At 37.3% G+C, this 17,612-nt stretch overlaps 1 protein-coding gene across 1 annotated transcript in view; it reads left to right on the forward strand.

Moving 5' to 3' along the window:
- Window positions 1-12,758, forward strand: part of UFL1 (UFM1 specific ligase 1) — a 36,841-nt gene extending 24,083 nt beyond the window's left edge. Inside the window, exons 12-19 of the mRNA XM_007433075.3 lie at window positions 2,300-2,422; window positions 3,466-3,586; window positions 5,396-5,559; window positions 6,547-6,677; window positions 7,963-8,043; window positions 8,904-8,989; window positions 10,337-10,517; window positions 12,510-12,758. Of these exons, the coding sequence (XP_007433137.1) occupies window positions 2,300-2,422; window positions 3,466-3,586; window positions 5,396-5,559; window positions 6,547-6,677; window positions 7,963-8,043; window positions 8,904-8,989; window positions 10,337-10,517; window positions 12,510-12,728 (1,106 nt within the window). The 3' untranslated portion in view covers window positions 12,729-12,758. The remainder of the gene's footprint in view (window positions 1-2,299; window positions 2,423-3,465; window positions 3,587-5,395; window positions 5,560-6,546; window positions 6,678-7,962; window positions 8,044-8,903; window positions 8,990-10,336; window positions 10,518-12,509) is intronic.
- The last annotated feature ends 4,854 nt before the right edge of the window (window positions 12,759-17,612 follow it).

A 17,612-nucleotide genomic window follows, 5' to 3' on the forward strand; every position in this document is an offset into this window, starting at 1 on the left:
AATGGGTAATTGTCCCTGGAAGAAAGGTGTTTGTTTGTCTGTTTGTTTGTTTGTTTGTAAGCCAGAACCAGCTTTGAGTTGGATGAAAATTATATTGATGGGGGGGAAAGCTGCCAGAAGAAGCTATTTCGAACCAGCAATTCTCAAAGTAGCAACATTCAAAATGATGTTACACCAATATTTGTTGGATATGATATAGCATTTCTGATGTCCTCTATATTTTTATCAGTGCTTATTTGTGCAAAATACAAATTTCTTATCAAATGCTATCATGTCTTCAGTTGAGAAAACTATAATCCTTCCATTATGCTGATGATGATGTTTATTCAGAGTTAAAGCACTCTATGTTTTCTGGGGCCCACCTTCAAAGGCATTTTATTCCTCTCTCAGCCTTCATTCATAAAAGTTGTGGATCTTCTGGCATAGAGTTTACAGGCAGTGGAGACTTAGAGTGGAGGAATGAGGAGAAAGTCCCATTGAATAAATACAAAAATTATATTAGTGTAGATTGCATGAAAATCAGCCAGATATGTAATTGTATGATGGTCCTTGTGTTAAGTGATATTTATCACAGGATAGGCAGCTAAAAGATAGTTTTGTTCTCCAATAACAATAGCTATGGAGGAATAATCACAAAACATTTTTGAAGAATAGAATTTATTCAGGCATTCCTCTGTAAAGAAAATGTTTTAATATAAACAGTTTAAGTCCTCAATAACAATACAGCTCTGTAATATTTCTGCTCACAACTAAATTGTATTTAGTGGGGCGTACATCTAAAGCATTTGAATATAGCTTGTAGCTAAAGTGTTTTGGCTGGTTAATTGAGGTCATTTTATATGAAAAATACTACAGGTCATTGTTCTATTTAAATTATCTACAATAATAACGGTCCCCCCCCTTTTTAAATCATTGTTATTTTAATTCCATTGTTGGAGATATAAATGCATTTTCTTTCATTCTTAAGCAAATGTATGATTGGGGTCCTGCTATGGATGCTGCTTTCTTTCTTGTCCCCGCTAGCTCTATTTGATTTATTTATTTATTTATTTTTCAAATTTGTATGCCGCCCTTCTCCCCCAATAGGTGACTCTGGGTGGCTCACAATAATAATAAAAAACACAGGACTCTCCAGCCATAGACATAATCTATAAATAGTTAAAAACATATATAAAAATGGCCTAAAAACCTCCTATAATTTGGCCCTAAAAAACCTGTAAGATGCTGGGGGGGGACAACCCCTCACCCCACCAGCCATCTCCATAGGTGCGGGCCCCCCTCTGGCCCCCAAGCCTTCTGGCAGAGCCAGGATTTGATCTCTTTCCTGAAGGCCATGAGGGAGGGGGCACACCGCACCTCAGGCGGCAAGATGTTCCATAGGGCAGGCACTACAGCAGAAAAGGCTCTCTGCCTAGACCCCACCAATCGAAATTCCTTGACGGGTGGGGTCTGCAATCTGCCCCTTCTGCTGGACTGAGTGGGGTGGGCTGAGATGATCAGGGCGAGGCGGTTCCTCAGATAACCTGGTCCCATGCCATGAAGGGCTTTAAAGGTGATGACCAACACCTTGAATTGGACCCGGAAACAAACTGGCAACCAATGCAGCTCACGCAACAGGGGTGTTATATGTGCCCTCCTAGGGGCATTAAGAACTGTCCGCGCCGCTGCATTCTGTACCAGCTGTAGCTTCCGGATACTCTTCAAGGGTAGCCCCATGTAGAGCGCATTACAGTAGTCCAACCCAGAGGTGACCAGGGCATGAGTGACTGTGCGGAGGCCCTCCTGATCCAGGAAGGGGCATAACTGTCGCACAACACGGAGTCGTGCAAAGGCCCTCCTAGCCACGACTGCCACCTGCTCTTCGAGCAGGAGTCGTGAGTCCAGGAGAACCCCCAGATTACGCACCGGGTCTGTCTGGGGCAGTGCAACCCCGTCAAGAACCAAAGATGACAAACTCCTAGATCCTGAGGCTCCCCGTATCCAGAGCCACTCCGTCTTATCAGGGTTCAGGGTTTACCTAGGAGTTACCTTTTTAAACCAGTTCTACTATATATATTTTATGGATGAAGGGAAAAATTAGAATAAATATTGAATTACTGTGCTCCTAGTGCTCTTTTATGCAGTATTGTGCATCATGTCACAGCACTTTTTACTGATTTCATGCATACATTCATACATTCAGGGTTACCATTTTTCCCATGTGTTTTTGCAAGGATATTAGTTCCATTCTATTATGTTTATGAAAATATCACTTGATTCATTCATATGGCCAATGTTATTCATATTGTTTTTCCACCAGAGGGCACTGGAAGGGTGAGAGATAGTGGTGGTGGAAATGCCAGAGAAATCAAAATTAAAAAAACCAAGAAGAAGGCAAGAAAAGATGCCGATAGCGATGAGGAATCACAAGCAAGTAGTGCAAGTATGTAATACTTGGTTTTAATTATGCTACCTCTTTTAGTCTTCTAAGTCTAGTTGTGTTTCATTTTATTTATATGTGCTTGGATTTATCATAAAATGCATGCTTACAAAAATGTGTATGTATTTGAACGTACCCCCAATAAAATGTTAAAGATATTAGTATAATGTTTTTTAAAGATAATTATTTGAAGAGTAGCATGAAGTTAATTAATGATAATGCAAAAAAGATAGTTCTTGAAAAGATCTGGCTCAGATAGTAAAGAAATGAATATGAACAAGAAAATTCAATATACAATCTTTAGCTACTTTAAATTTTAATTACTTTTTTACTTTATAGAATTACATCTGATAATTACATCTGGTGGAGCTATGCAACTCATTTGAATGAAGTGGCTGCTTTAATAATTCAAAGAGAGGTGGATCATTTATGCTCTGTATATTGTAAAGCACCTTAAGGCACCTGCTTTGCCCAGCCCCAGTACATGAGCACATTATTTACAACAAGTAACAATGACTGGTCATTTAAACAAGTAATTTGGGGTAGAAAATCCATTTTATTAAGGCTGTTTTACAGATTATTTTCCTGGATTAAATAAGGAAAGACTTTGAGTCAAACCTGTCTCCTAGTGCCTTCATGTTCACATCCATGTAGTTTTTGTGGCAGCTGTACAGAAGTGATTTGCTGTGTTTTCTTCCAGGATGTTTCTCAGTTTCCTAGTCTAATCTACAACCTAATATTTCCTGATTATCTCCAGTCTAAGTACTAACTAGGTTTGACCAAGCTTAATTTTTCAAGATCAGCCAAGGTTGGTTAGGTAATGCCACCTGTCTGAGCTTTGAATTCAATTCATCACAAGAAAGAAAACATAAGTTTGTGGTATGAACACATCTATAATTTAGAACAATTTTAGAAAACCTGTTGTTTTCCTGTGATCTGGAACAATCTTTGAAATTAAGAGGAATTTATTTTACTGTAAACATCTGATATACTCTTCTACCAGGGAACTTTTAAGTCAATTAGAAATGCTTGTCATATCATGACAGGTAGGAGCAAGCAACTTGAGATCCCTTTTATGTCACAAGAAGAAATTGAGGATGTTTTAAGAATGCACATAAGGGACTGTCCTGAAGAACTCATCACAGAACTTGCGGATCACCTAATAAGGTAGCTGCAATTATTTATCTTGGGATAGTATTAAACTGTATCTCCTGTACTGAGAGGAACCAGCAGGAGGGGCAAGTGACAAAATCTGCATTGAGACACACATTTCACTCCTTACATACTTGGTTGCAATTTCACAGTGCAAGGTATAGAGAGAGAGAGTTTGCATTGTGAAATCTCAATGGAAGTTTTGCCATTGTTGTAGTTAGAAATGGATTCCTGTGCCTATATTGCCCAGAACTGAAGCAAAAACCCAGTATTCCATTTTGAAAGGAATACATAGAACTTGAAAAGGCAGAAACTTTTTTCAGTATTTTAACAAATGAAACTACAGCTGAGGGTAGTTGGTAATATTACTCAGGTATGGACCATTGTAATCTTTGTTCTTTCCAGAGAGATAGAAACTTATATTATTTTGGACTATCCAGTAATTATCTGAGGATGTCCTGTTAGATTCAGTTCATTGACAAATCCCTGCAAATTTGGTAATAACTTTTCATGCACACACATAGACATACAATACATACATAGGATAACTCCCCATAAATGTCTAGAGATCCAAAGGGCAAACTGTATTATGTTCTCACTTTGACAGCAGTGTTTCCTGTGAGCTACTAATTTTTCCTCTTTTTCAAGTCACAGACAGTAATCTTTGTGGAAACTTTGTAAATACAATAAGAGCCAGGAAGATGCTTATCTTGGTCAGAAGGATAAAAATACAAATACAGCCACCATAGACTAAAAATAGGCCTCTGGTCTGATCTAGCAAGTGTGCTTTGATTGTTTTATAATCATCCAGCTTGCAGCCATATGTGCTTTCTTATATTCCTGTTTGGTTCATGTCCTGAAATTTTCCACAAACCAGGAGTTCATTCCTTCAGGCAATTCCAGCTGACGAGTGAAAATGCTCCTCCTTTGTTAGGTATTACTGTCCCTAAAGAAATGAAACTTCTTTTATGGCTCTGTTTTATTGACTGATAAATAATTTGACCAATCAGCATATCACAGGAAAAAAAGTGAATGCTGCTATTAGCACCCAGCACCTTCAAATGGGTATTAGAGAAGCTGCACTAAGCATCACAGAAACTGCTAGCCTTTGATTCCAGGAATTGCACAGGGAGCATTAAGTGGCCTGAAAGAGAGTCTGGCACCAAAGGAGATGGAGCCATGTATTCTAGGCTTCTCTCCTCTTCTCTCTCTTTTTCCCACCCACTGTCAGCCCTTCAAAGTAGACCAGACTAGAAAACCAAAGTAATGCAGGCCTATACTACTTTTATTATATGATTATAGTAACAGACTTTTGCAAGTCTGAATGCGCCTCCCCCCTCCTTTTATCTTCATGAGAACTAGGGAGGATCTTGTCTGAGATGTTTTCTCAGATTACAGTTCTGCCCCAGACTCAGGTTTCTTTTATCTGACCATTGTCTTGTTAGCGGCTCTTCCTTCTGTCCCTCAAGGTCATTCCTTATTCCCATTATACCCACTGGGAAAATTATTTTTTAACAGGGCCAATAGACACAAAGTACTGCAGGGCTAGTTCTTTTTCATACCTGGGCCTTTTGCTGCCTAGTCTGGGGTGTTGTATTTTATTGAAGATCATCCTCCCATCTTTACCGGAAGTCATTGACTCCTCTATACTGACTTCTGAAGTGGCTTCTTGCTAGTAGCCTCGCATATGTGGGAGTCAGCCTGCCATCAGCAGTTCTCTGATTGGAGACCATGCTGTTTTTGTTTTGACGGTCTATCATTTTTGGACCAGTAGTTGCTTTCTGCTTATTGTCATCCTGTGTTCTCTTTTCCCCTATTCTCTAGGCCCTTAACAAAGAGCTACCAGGAAGTACTGCGCTCAGTATTCCTGTCCTCAACTTCTTACTCTGGAGCCAGCAGGAAAAGGACCATTAAGGATTTGCAGGAAGAAGTTTCCAATTTGTATAACAATATCCGGTTGTTTGAAAAAGGAGCGAAACATTTTACAGGTGAAATAAAGAGTTTCATTTCAGAACAATTGAATAAATTAGCATTTTGTTGTTAAGGTAGGGAATTATTGATTATAGAGAATGTGGAAGATTAACAGTTGAGATAGATTAGAAACACTTAGGAAGTTACAGTGAATATCAAATCACATTGTGATTTGAAAGGCTGGGTTTGCACATTGTGATAAGTCAGTTTGCTTTAAGAGTGATTTGTTGAACACACTATAGTAGTTTGGTTCAAACATAATTTTTAAGTCATAAACCTTGTGGCTGGGTTCCCATGGTTTCCTAAGGAAAACCTAATCATACTACAATATGGTGTAATATATATGCTGCTGCTTGACTCAGATCATTCCAGGTTTTTTTTATATCTTTAAACAGAAGCAAGAAGAAAGCAGTTATATATTCTTAACTGATTAGTGTGCAGTGGTTGAAGTACCTCTTCTTTGTTCCAGCTTTATTCCAGCCTTTTGTTTCATATGAACCCTTTTTTATTGTTCGCTGACTGCTTTGCTTTCCAGCTGGTTGATGATACTGTCCCTCCATTTTCTTAGGCCATTTCCTGTTACAGCTTTGGCTCATTGTTTTTCTGCTCATCTCGGCTGCTTCATCTCCACAGTACTTTTGTGTGGACTATTATTGATTCTATCATTTAGCATGATGTTTTTCTCTGCTGGAAGCAGGATGGCCTAGTTTAAAATATCTGACCTTTCCAGTAACATTTATAGGCTTTTTGTGTTTTTTGATGCCACATTTTAGTACCAATAAAAGCAGCTGGAAACAGAGTTTCACATTGTGACCAAAAGAAAGTTTACTGGACATAAAGGGATAAGTATGGCAAGAAATCTGTTTATTTATTTTGAGATTTATATCCTGCTTTCTAATCCATATAATATGTAAATATCAAGTTGAACTTAGATCATGAAAATTCGTTTATGTAATATGCTGATTTTAAATTAGCTTTTTAGTCATAGAAATTTTATTTTACAGATGAGACACAAAATAACATTACCAAACACATGCTGAAGACAGTTTGTACAGATATCACTAATCTTATTTTCAACTTCCTTGCTGCTGATGTAATGATGGCAGCTGATGACTACACTGCCATTACAACTGAGGTACAACAATATAATTTTCTGTAAGCCTCTTGGTTTCTTAAAGAATGAAGGGGTATTGATTCCCAAGCTGTGCAAGAAACTGCCCATTTACAGATAATTTTCAAATCTTAACAGGGTACCACATTTCACTGCAATTGATTATGGCCTCCAGGATCTAACAAAACACACCAAAACTTGCACCTACATAGTATTATCCATTTGAGAAGATGTATTCACCTTAGCTGCTTCCTAGTTAATCTAAATTCCGGGCCAGATTAGCACGTTGTCTCCTAGAATAGTGCTTCGGTTTATTGTTTTATTTTGAAATCCCAGGTTTTGTGGGAGAATTTTATATAAAGAGTGGAGTTTATTTTTAAATGTAGTTGGGCATGGCCTTTCAGCTCAGAAAAGGACTCCAAAGTGACTTTAACCATTTTAAACATAAAAAATACTATTTAAAGCTTAAATCTTAAATTGATTTTCAAAAATGCTAAAAGTAAGAACGACAACAACATAAATAAATAAAATACAAAAAAAATTTCTAGCAGCCTGCTGAAAACATCACACAGATGGTACAAGGAAAGATGAGCAGTTAGGATGCTATTGTCCTACATTCTGTCCCACATTTTCACAATTTGACCTCTCTTCTTGATGAGGCATTTGAATGTCCTTAAACTATAGGCAGGTTTATAAAGGAATGGGTGATCTTTCAGATATGCTGACCTTAAACCATTTAGTACTTTGTAAGTAATAACCAGTACCTTGAACTGTGCACAGAAATCACTCTGCAGTCAGTGCACTTAAGATGAAACCTGTGCAGTAAGGTCAACAAGTGACACATTGAAAGGCATCTGTTATGCTACATTGTGCTCTAATTACAGTTTCAAACACTCTTTAAGGGCAGCCTAGAATATGTAGAAATAATCTAAACAAGAAGAAATTAAGCTAGAGATCTTGTCATTTAGGATTAAGTTGCCATTTAGGATATATGTTTCTTCCTTCTCCACATATAAGTACCTAAAGGTGAAACTTTCAATATTTACTGCCTGTTTCCCAGACTAGCATGTAAATGACAAAATTACTTACAACACTATCATCCAATTCTTTTCTTGTTTTAAGGTGTAAGAATATGGATGAGAAAGATTGGGGCAAATAAACTACACACACGTATATATAAGCCAGTTTTTAGAATAAATTGATATTTTTTAAAAATGAGATATTTAAATACTTTAAGAAATAAATAAATTAGACCATTGGAACCTTACGTCATCTTCTCCATTTCATATTCTTCTTCAAACTCAAATAGATGAGGAAAAAAATTCTAAGTACATTATCTGAAGAGACAAGAGGTCCTTTAACAAAACTTCACATTTCTCTGAATGGCAAGGTAAGTTCCAGTCAACAAAGTGCTTTATTTTGTAATTAATTTATTGAAGGATTTTGTTAGTTACTTATTCTCTTAATAACATTTTGAAATATGTAGACATTAAGCCTGATGTAGGGTTAGTACTGAGCAGGTTGGGAAAAATGAACTGAATGAACCTAGACATGAAGTTTTATCAGTACAGAAATCAAAGTGGGGGTGAGAGTGGGGACAGCAGTGATAGAAAATTAGTTTTCGGATGTCCATTTGGAAGAAGAGAGTTATAAAACTTTCTAATAGGAATAGGAAAAGTTAATTAAATTTTAGCAGTTAGTGGAAAATGTCAGACTAGCTTTAAAAAATATACTGTTTTGCTTATGAATGAAATCCATATGAATTGTGGGTAGTTTTCATTTGATCCATCACATTGTATTCCATCCCTTGTGGTAAGCATTGAATTTAGCTTTTTCTTAATTGACTTACTGTGATAGAACTATTCTTATAAAGTGTAGTGGGTAAAGAGAGAGAAAAGGGAGCAGCACCTTTGAACGGTATGTCCTCATGATCAGTGATCAGATTCAGGGGTGGAATCACTTTTCATTTGACTGCATTTATCCAAAATCATATATTTAATTTAATTTTTATTTATCAAAACATTATATCTGATCCCTCCAAGGCTTACCCTATATCTCACCGACACTATTGCAGTCCTGTCTATGGTACATAATACCCCTGCTACAGATAGATGGATGGCATTTTCTCTCTCTTTCTCCCTTTCTGGTGATTCATTGATTTACTCTTTTTATATGTATAGAAAAAAATGTTTCTGCTAGAGAAATTGCTGGAATTTGAAGTGATACAAGTTTGCTTGTATTTTTTTAAAGACTTTGGAAGAATTTGTTTCCTGTCTTGATGCTGCTGCAGAGGCTTGTGATATTATGGTGAAAAGGGGAGATAAGAAGAAAGAAAGGTAACTTAATTTGGGGACAGTGGAGGATTACATCTTGATGTGTTAAGGATGTACAGTGGCGCCAGTGACCTTGACAGCAGTGCCACTGGGAGCATGAGTTCCTGGTAGAGTCACCCTTGCCAGTAAGATAAGGGGAGTAGGAAAGCCAAGACTAATCCATAGGTTAGGTGATAGCAGGTGGTACTCTGCCCAAAGAAAGTCAACTGATACAGGAGGGAAAAAAACTTCAAATTCAAGACTGGAGGACGACAGTGGCGAACTACTTCTGCACTGTTCTCAAGAAAACTGTATGGTCAAGACTGTAACATTTAGACTGGTCTGTATGCCAGATGACAAGACTTCTGGATTGAAAGGCATTTATCTAGTTCCTGGGGAAGTGTTTAAAAAGTCCACAAGTAGATCAGGAGGTTGTGACATGGTCTGACCAACACTGCAAGGATGTCTGCTCACAAAAAGTTCAGTTTGGTTTTGGTTTTGGTTTTGTGTTACTATAATCAGAACAAAGATTATGGGAAAAAATGAAATTAAAATTGTCAAATCTGAAATGAAACATACCAAATTAAATGTAGGAATAAGTTATTTTAGTTGGGCCAGAATGGGCAGCTTTAACTCAGATTATCATCACATGATAACACTCGTAGGAGCATGAGTCCATATGAAGGAATGGAGTAGCAATGAAGAGGTGAAGACACCAGAGAGAAGGTAGAAGGATGGGATCAAAGAGATTATGGGAATGTCCTGGAAAGAGCTATAGGTATTACTACAGGCAGGCCCAGATGGTGAACATTTGCCAATGCCGTTATTTTTTTTTTTCTTTTGGCTGGTACAGATTATTACAGTTTTAAACAGTAGGTGCAAATGTTTCTCCCGCATTGCTGCCTGACAAGTCCTGTTGCTTACAGCAATTCAATAAAAAAAAATTCTGTGCAAACAGAAATTAATCCTCTAACCACAATTTTCAACTTCACTCATAAGTCTAGATTTCTTTGTAATACTTTATGGATAGAAAAATTGAAAATTTTTACAATATTCATATAATGAAGTCCTGTTAAATTCTTAGACATTTATTACCCTTCCCCTGTATTTAAAAGTTATAGGAGTCCAAAATGAGATGCAGTTGAAATATTTTCAATTTTCTGGATGGGTGAATAGGTAGGTAGATAGGTAGATAGGGCAATATTTAGCTGTATTTAATATGCATATTTGCTTCCAGGGGGATAATCCAAGCCCATAGCTTTATGTGTTTTTTTAATACTTTTGCAGAGGTGTTCATTATTACGGTAAATCTCAACAAAATTCAGTTGATGAAAAAACTTTCTTAAACGTTCTTCCTGTTTCATTCATTAGACAAATCCTGTTTCAGCATAGACAAGCTCTGATTGAACATCTGAAAGTCACCGAAGATCCAGCTCTTATTCTCCATCTGACATCAGTCTTGCTGTTTCAGTTCTCAACCCATTCCATGCTTCATGCACCAGGAAGATGCGTGCCACAGATAATTGCCTTCTTAAGTACAAAGATCCCAGAGGTATTTTCACTGAAAACTAGGAGATTATTTAATTGGAATGTGTTGCAACGTTTTCCTTTGTCCCACTCATGGACAACCATACTTCATTCACTGACCATAGGGACACAAGTGCCAAACTCTCCCCTTTGAGTTTCTGACTCTAAGGGTCATCGGCTTTTGCCTAGACAAAGAGCAGAGGGAGGCAAAGAGAAGAACGATGCCCAGTCCTGGTGTATGGTGGGTTAATTTATTGGAAACCATGCATACTCTCATTCAGTAGACTCATGAATTTTATGCAACCACAACTCAGGCATTGAAGTTCCCGATGAATACTGAGAGGTTCTTCCAGTAATTGAGAGTTTGTTTATTAAAGTAAGGCAGAGTTATGCACCTCAAACACACCATACTCACAACATGCCCCTACAATTACTGTTGGCCAGACAGAGTCTAGGCTGTCGGAAGAAGCCAGGTCCGAATCTCAAAGCTTCTTCTTTCCTTCCTGGTCTGTCTCCTTTCATAAGCAGCACTGCAGCCCGCACCCTAGGATTGAGGGCCCTTTTCCTTTTTGTACTTATTTTGCACCTGGCTGGCCTCATGTCTTTTCAGACCTACATGTACAATTGGGCCAGTGCCTTTTCATGCCATCAGCTTTGGTATTTCTTTTCTGTGCTCCAGCAGTACTTCCTTTTTGGGGTTCTTCTCCTCTAAGACTGTCTGCAGCTTGCAAAAGAATCTCCATATTCACCCTGGCCTCATGATGTTCAATTCTTATTATAATAATAGTAATTATTATTACTATTATAGTCTGGCTTGCTATCTTTGGGTCTTGGCTTTCTGTAATAGGGTTTTTTGGGGGGGGCGGGGTTGCAAAAGAAGGGAAAATGCTGACATTAAGATAAGTCATTTTTGAATGACTTACAGTGCATTAATAAACCCCTATTTCTGAAGGACTGGCAGAATTACAGTGAAGTAGAGGAAGCCTTTGGCTAGAGGAGGAGACTTTGCTATGACAGAGTTCCTGTTGTATAATAGCAGTTTAGAGCCCCTAAACCAGTGTTTCTCAACCGTGGCAACTTTAAGATATGTGGACTTCAACGTTGAAGTCTGCACATCTTAAAGTTGCCAAGATTGAGAAACATTATCCTAAACTATGTATTTTGGGGGTGGTTGAGAAGTAGAGAGTAGTAGTTTGGATCCAAAATCTCATGGACCTTTCAAAAAGTCTGATTCTTGGACTGGAAGCTATGCTAGCCTGGCATAGTCAAAAATAGCTTTCCCACAAGCACATAGGATTTCTAATCTGACCAGTAGAAACTGGTGTAGCTTGGAATGCAGTAATAGATACAACATTCTAATTATCTCTCTCCCTTTCTTCAGTTGCGCCGCTTGTGGGCACTGCTGTGTTCATTTACTGGAGGAGATCAATTGAATTTGACGCAGCTTAATTTTATGTAGATGTATAGAATTGTGCTGTAAATGGTTGCATTTCTATTACCTTATTTAGCAAAATATTTTTGTCTGCAGGGAAATGAAACACAAATAACTCTGTGTTAACAAATTAGGCCTTTGGTGCAGCTATTATGTGACATTCCTGGATCTGAAATAGTCTTCATAAAAGAACTAAAAATATTATGTGACACTATGTACAGAATTTCACATTTCTCTTTTACTTTGATCCCAAGATGTGCTTATAATTATGTTCAGAAAGCATTAATTAATAACTTAATTGGTTAGATTTGTGTTTCACTTTTATTTTGTGCACCTCAGGGAGGGATACATATTTCTCCCACCTCCTATTTTCCCCACAACAACAACAACCCTGTGAGGTGAGCTGACTGAGAGAAAGTTACCCAGCTGGCTTCCATGCCTAAGGCAAACTGGAACTCATGGCCTACCACTTCTTTTAGTCCGCCCTGCTTCTCTGCATTTTTGAGTTTATTTTTGTCTGTTTCATTTGTAACATCTAATTAGCCTTCATAGAAGCCACTTTGAATTTTTATTTATTTCTTTTAGGATCAGCATTCTCTTCTTGTCAAATACCAGGGGTTAGTAGTGAAGCAGCTGATCAGTCAAAACAAGAAGATTGGGCAAGGTGATGATGATTCAGTCAATAGTACCGTGAACACAGAAGAAAGCATAGAAGCAATCTGGAAAGAGCTTCAAGAGCTGTCTGGCTCTGTCAAAGATCTTGTTCTCAGGCCCAGAAAATCTTCTGTAACAGAGGAATGCTAAACCTAATAAACTTCATTCAGGATTCTCAAAGAGTCAGAATATTTTCTTAGAGAAAAACATTGCTGATAATGCCTGAAATAGCCTTGGCTTTTAGAAGCTTTGCTTGAAATACAAAAAACCCAGCAGCTGATGGTGTGGTAGCAGTGTGTGCATCTACTCAAGTAGTACTCATTGAATATTAATAATGAAGAAAGGGAAAATAACCAACAAGGTTTTTTAACAAAAATGTTTACATTTTGGGCACTGGGCAACTGATTTGCTTCGTTTTCATATAGCTTGAATCAGTTGATTATTAGGCAGGCTTACAAACAGAATAAATAAATACTCGGTTCTGGAGACTGTGGCTGCCTGCAGCAGTGATCTCCAAGTCTAAAATATACTATTTACACTTGTAATAGTATTATTAAATTGCTTTAATTTTATGCAGGGCTATGCCAACTTTCAGATTTCATAGAATGCTGTCTAGGAAATTATTTGAAATTTGCAAACCTACAATTTCATAAATTAAGCTGATTTGGTCCGATACCACACAGATTTTTTTTTTCCACTTAGGAATTCTAGTATTTTTACAAAATCATGACTTGCCTTAAGACTGAATTATTCTGAGACATTTGGTAACATACAGGACTGAGGTTTGGATCTAGAGTGTTCCAGCTTCCCACTGGAGAAAGGTGGAAACAGTGATCTTCAGATTTTTTCCCTTAAAATTAATTGTGTACCATCAAGTCAGTGTTGACTCTTAGCAACCACATAGATGATTTTTTCTCCATGACAGTCTATCCCTAACCTGTTTTTTCAGGTCTTCCAACCGTGTACCCATCACCACTGTAACTGGTTACCTTTTTGAAACATACATTGTGATTTTTTGGTCAAGAATACATAGCACTCTGTGTAAGCTTTTACAATGGCAAAATCAAAACAATATTATCATGGAGAAAATGGAAGTGGCCAAAATTGTCTGGTATTAGGTACTATCTTCATATACAGGTAGTCCCCAGTTTAAGAACGAGTTTTGTTCCCAAGGCCTGTCCTTAAGTCAAATTTGTATGTAAGCTGGAACAGTGTTATTGTATAATACTGTATATGTAGTATTGTGTAATGAACTCAAACCATTGTGTATTTAACTCGAATAATTGAGTATTTAACTCAGATTTTGCTACAATAGGCCCCATTCTTAACTATGGGTCATCCAGGGACTATCTGTATAGCACCATTTTGATATTTTTGCGGAGTGGGGTAGAATTTGCCTGACGCAAAGTTTTTAAGATTCCTTAGGGGTCAAGTTTACTTTATCTTATGTTTTTGTTAGCATATTCGTATAGTAAATGAACTTTAAGTAAGATCTGTAGCTGCTTATTGCTAGAAGCTTCTTCAGTATCCATGATACAGGATTTTATTTTCTTTCAGAAGAAAAAATAAGTTATAACTGATCACTTGCCCTTTCATCAGTTTTTGTATTTCTCAGTTTTGTTGAGTGAGTTATTTTGTCCTAGTGCTATTCTTAGAGGATTTTATTTTTGTACCAAGTGTAACTCTCCTTCGTATTCCCCTTGTTGCTATTTTCTTTGATTATATCTATTTGTGTTGGCAATATAAGTTAAGTCAGTCTTTAACACTATATTAGGCATTTGGTTTATTGACAGTCATGTTTCATTCCTGTTATTTTTCAGTTTATACGCAATAGTATGGTACTGCTCTTGTGGCACTAGCATGTTAGCAAGTTTTATAATGCCAGATTCTTTTTTGTTTTCCCATGTCTTGTCTGAATGTGTAATATAATTTGCATCGGTTGGCTCCGGGGCAAGGAATGAAATAGGATTATGACAAGGCAGCTGGATCTCAAGGGGAAGCAGGGTTGTCTTCTACCAAACGGGATTCCTCGGAAATGTGTTTGGCCTTGAAATCATAGCAGAATTACTTGCCTCAGTATGAGAATCTTTTCTTCCTTCCCTCCCTCTTGGACTGATTTTTTTTCTCCCTGCCTTGCCCCAGGTCTTACCCTCCTGTTTTCCCACACTCCCATCCATGGACCCAGTTGTTCCATGCTAGCATCCTGTCTTCTCTAGCTTATTTTGAACCTGTCCTCCACATTCCCTCTCTCCTTCTCTCCCTCCCTCCCTCTCCCTCCCTTTGGGTCAGACCTCTGCTGCTTACATCACTTCCATTTTCTTTCTGCTTTCATTCTTCGGTATTCTGCTTGCCTCACTGCCTCCGGGTTTCATTTTGAGGACAGTCTTATCTTATTCTATATGCCTGGGCTTCCTTTCTTTCTTTGTTCTTACGTAAACCGGAATTAAACACTGCGGTATAATTTTGATCTGGTGATTGAAAAGAATCATTTTGGAGCAATGCACAGTAATCAGCTCTCCTAAACATCCCCCTAGTTATGTCCAAATGTGAAAGGATCTGAATCGATCTGTATTTTTTTCCCCATACATCCTCATTAAAATCCGACATTAACTTTCAGGATCTCCTTGTAATGAAAACAGTACTAGTTTGATTCATTTACTTCTTGCTTTAGATACTGGAAAGGATCAGAGAAATAAAATGACAGGGTAGTGATTTAAAATCATATGAAAACTGGGAACCAGCAGTATCCCCCAGGATTTCAGCCCAAGTTTGCATGGAGCACTCAATCATTTACAGATAAGGATGAGTTGCTAATTTATTACTTGCCATATGGTAAAAGTGGCCAAGTAAATCACCTCATGCTGGCTTTAGGTGTATATTAGGTAGCAGTCTCTCGGTCTTATTTGTTCTGAATGTAACTATGAGTTTTAGCATATATGGGATCTGTTGTAATCAGCTGTGCCTCATGTCACAGCCAAACAGCATAGCATTATGCTGATGATTAAAAAACAGATGACAGAAGCAAATTACACAAATATTCTGACTCTCATTTTACACAAGCATTTTGGCATAATTACCTGGTTATTGAATATAGTTTTATATGATTGTCTACCCTAAACTATAAATATTGTACATAAAATGATGTATTTGTAAGAACCTCTGAATGAAATAATATTTTTTAAATGTTTTAATTAAAACAAATGAGGTTTTCAAATATTTATTTTAACTAGAGGATTACAGATCTTTTGCTATGTCTTATAAGCAAAAAAGAACCAATTTTAATATGTTAGAATATTTATTCTATCTTTTTAATACCCTGAAGTATCAAAATTATAACTTTCTGAAACTGGTTTCAAACCAGATAACCATGGGCATTTATTAGATACTACTGTGTCCCTATGTGAATCTGTATTTCAAATTTGTCTGGTGCAACAGATAAAGGAAATGATACTTGTAGTTTTTATATATTCTGTAATATGAAAACAACTGTAAAGGTTACATGCAGAAATGAGTTTGAAAGAGGGCATGAATATAATAAGTTGGACAGGCAATTAGGGTGGAGCTCAACATTTTGCAGTGGGAACTCTGACAATTTATTTAATTCACTATTTATTTTAGAAAAGTAGGGGAATCCTAGAAGAAAGCTCCAATTATATGCAATAATTTCTACTCATGCCTACAAGTAATTTATTCTACAGATTGCAGAGTAATTTGCAAATAAAATAGAACTAATACTGATCATTGGGCTTTCTAGGTTAAAAAGTTTGTTCAATTCCAGTTGCCATTTAGGCAAACTGAAGGAAAAACCTCTGGATGAGCTTGGAGTCCTCAAAGCATTCAAACAAGCCCCAAAGAAGCACTTCTCCAAATCATGAAAGCAGCTGCATCTTTTATCCTCAGGTCTCACAGCTGCTTTTGGAAACTGTTCCAAATGTTTCACTTGTGAGTGCATGCACAGCCACTTCAAAATGTGCACATGGTGATGTAATCACAAAAGTGCTATGACGTGTGTACTTGCATCAGACAGTCTGAAACAAGTATATAATTGCAGCATTTGTGTGATTATGGCAACGTTGTGACATCACTGTGGTTTGCGGTGGAGGCTGTTCGTAGTTGCACAAGCCTTTCGAAAGATGAAATGCTTTGTTCATGCTCCAGTATGTTCCAAGCACCTTGTCTGAATGCTTTGCATAGTCCCACTAAATCAGTAATTTTACTCTCCATCATAATTGAATCAATTAGTGGACTAAGCAGACAATTGGCTTAGTTCAGCATAAGTTTTAATTTCCTAAAAATTAAAATAATGTAATGAGGCTGCTGCTTGACAGGCTTTTATCTGGAGTAAGCTCCAGTGAATTCATTTGGATGTATTTCTCAAGGAACATGTACAGTATAGCATCACACTAAAATGTCAATCATTTGAGACCAGCTTTTCTTTCTACACCAATATAATTGCAGTTAGCAAAATTGAAATGAGAAGCTGTCATCTGTACTGTTGGATCTGCATCAGACAGAGATAGCACCTAGGTGACCTTGATTCACATTAACAACCCATTGCCCTAAAAGAGGAAATGCATAACCAAAAAATGGAAACTTTTTGGTGTGATAATGTGTGACTTTTATATGTATTAATACATGTCTAATGCTGCAAATATAGCATTATTCACTATGGTTTTATACAAATAACATTTTACCAGGGAAGATAGTGATCAAATGAGCTATCAGTCTGGTGCTTGGGTGTCCATTGCAGATGAGTGGCTTCAAGGCTTTTCCTGCTTGTTATTTTTTGCCTTTAAATAAAATTTAGGCTGACATCCATTAAAAATGCTTCCAAAGGAGGAGAATTTTCTGAAAAATCGAGCTCACGGCCACCCCAGTTCATATTAGCACTGCTAGAATTTATGGAAACATGGCCCAACTTGGACAGTCCCATAAAATGTGGTACCTTGTGAGTCAGTGGCTGCGTTCATATATTTCACTAAGCCACCATGTGGTTGGTTTAGTTTTCGCTTAATTCAGTACAGTATGTGAACC

This window comes from Python bivittatus, unplaced genomic scaffold, assembly GCF_059951505.1.
Source record: "Python bivittatus isolate LINGU-HERP-01145 unplaced genomic scaffold, Pbiv_v1 ctg000020_np1212, whole genome shotgun sequence".
NCBI classification, from domain to species: domain Eukaryota; kingdom Metazoa; phylum Chordata; class Lepidosauria; order Squamata; family Pythonidae; genus Python; species Python bivittatus.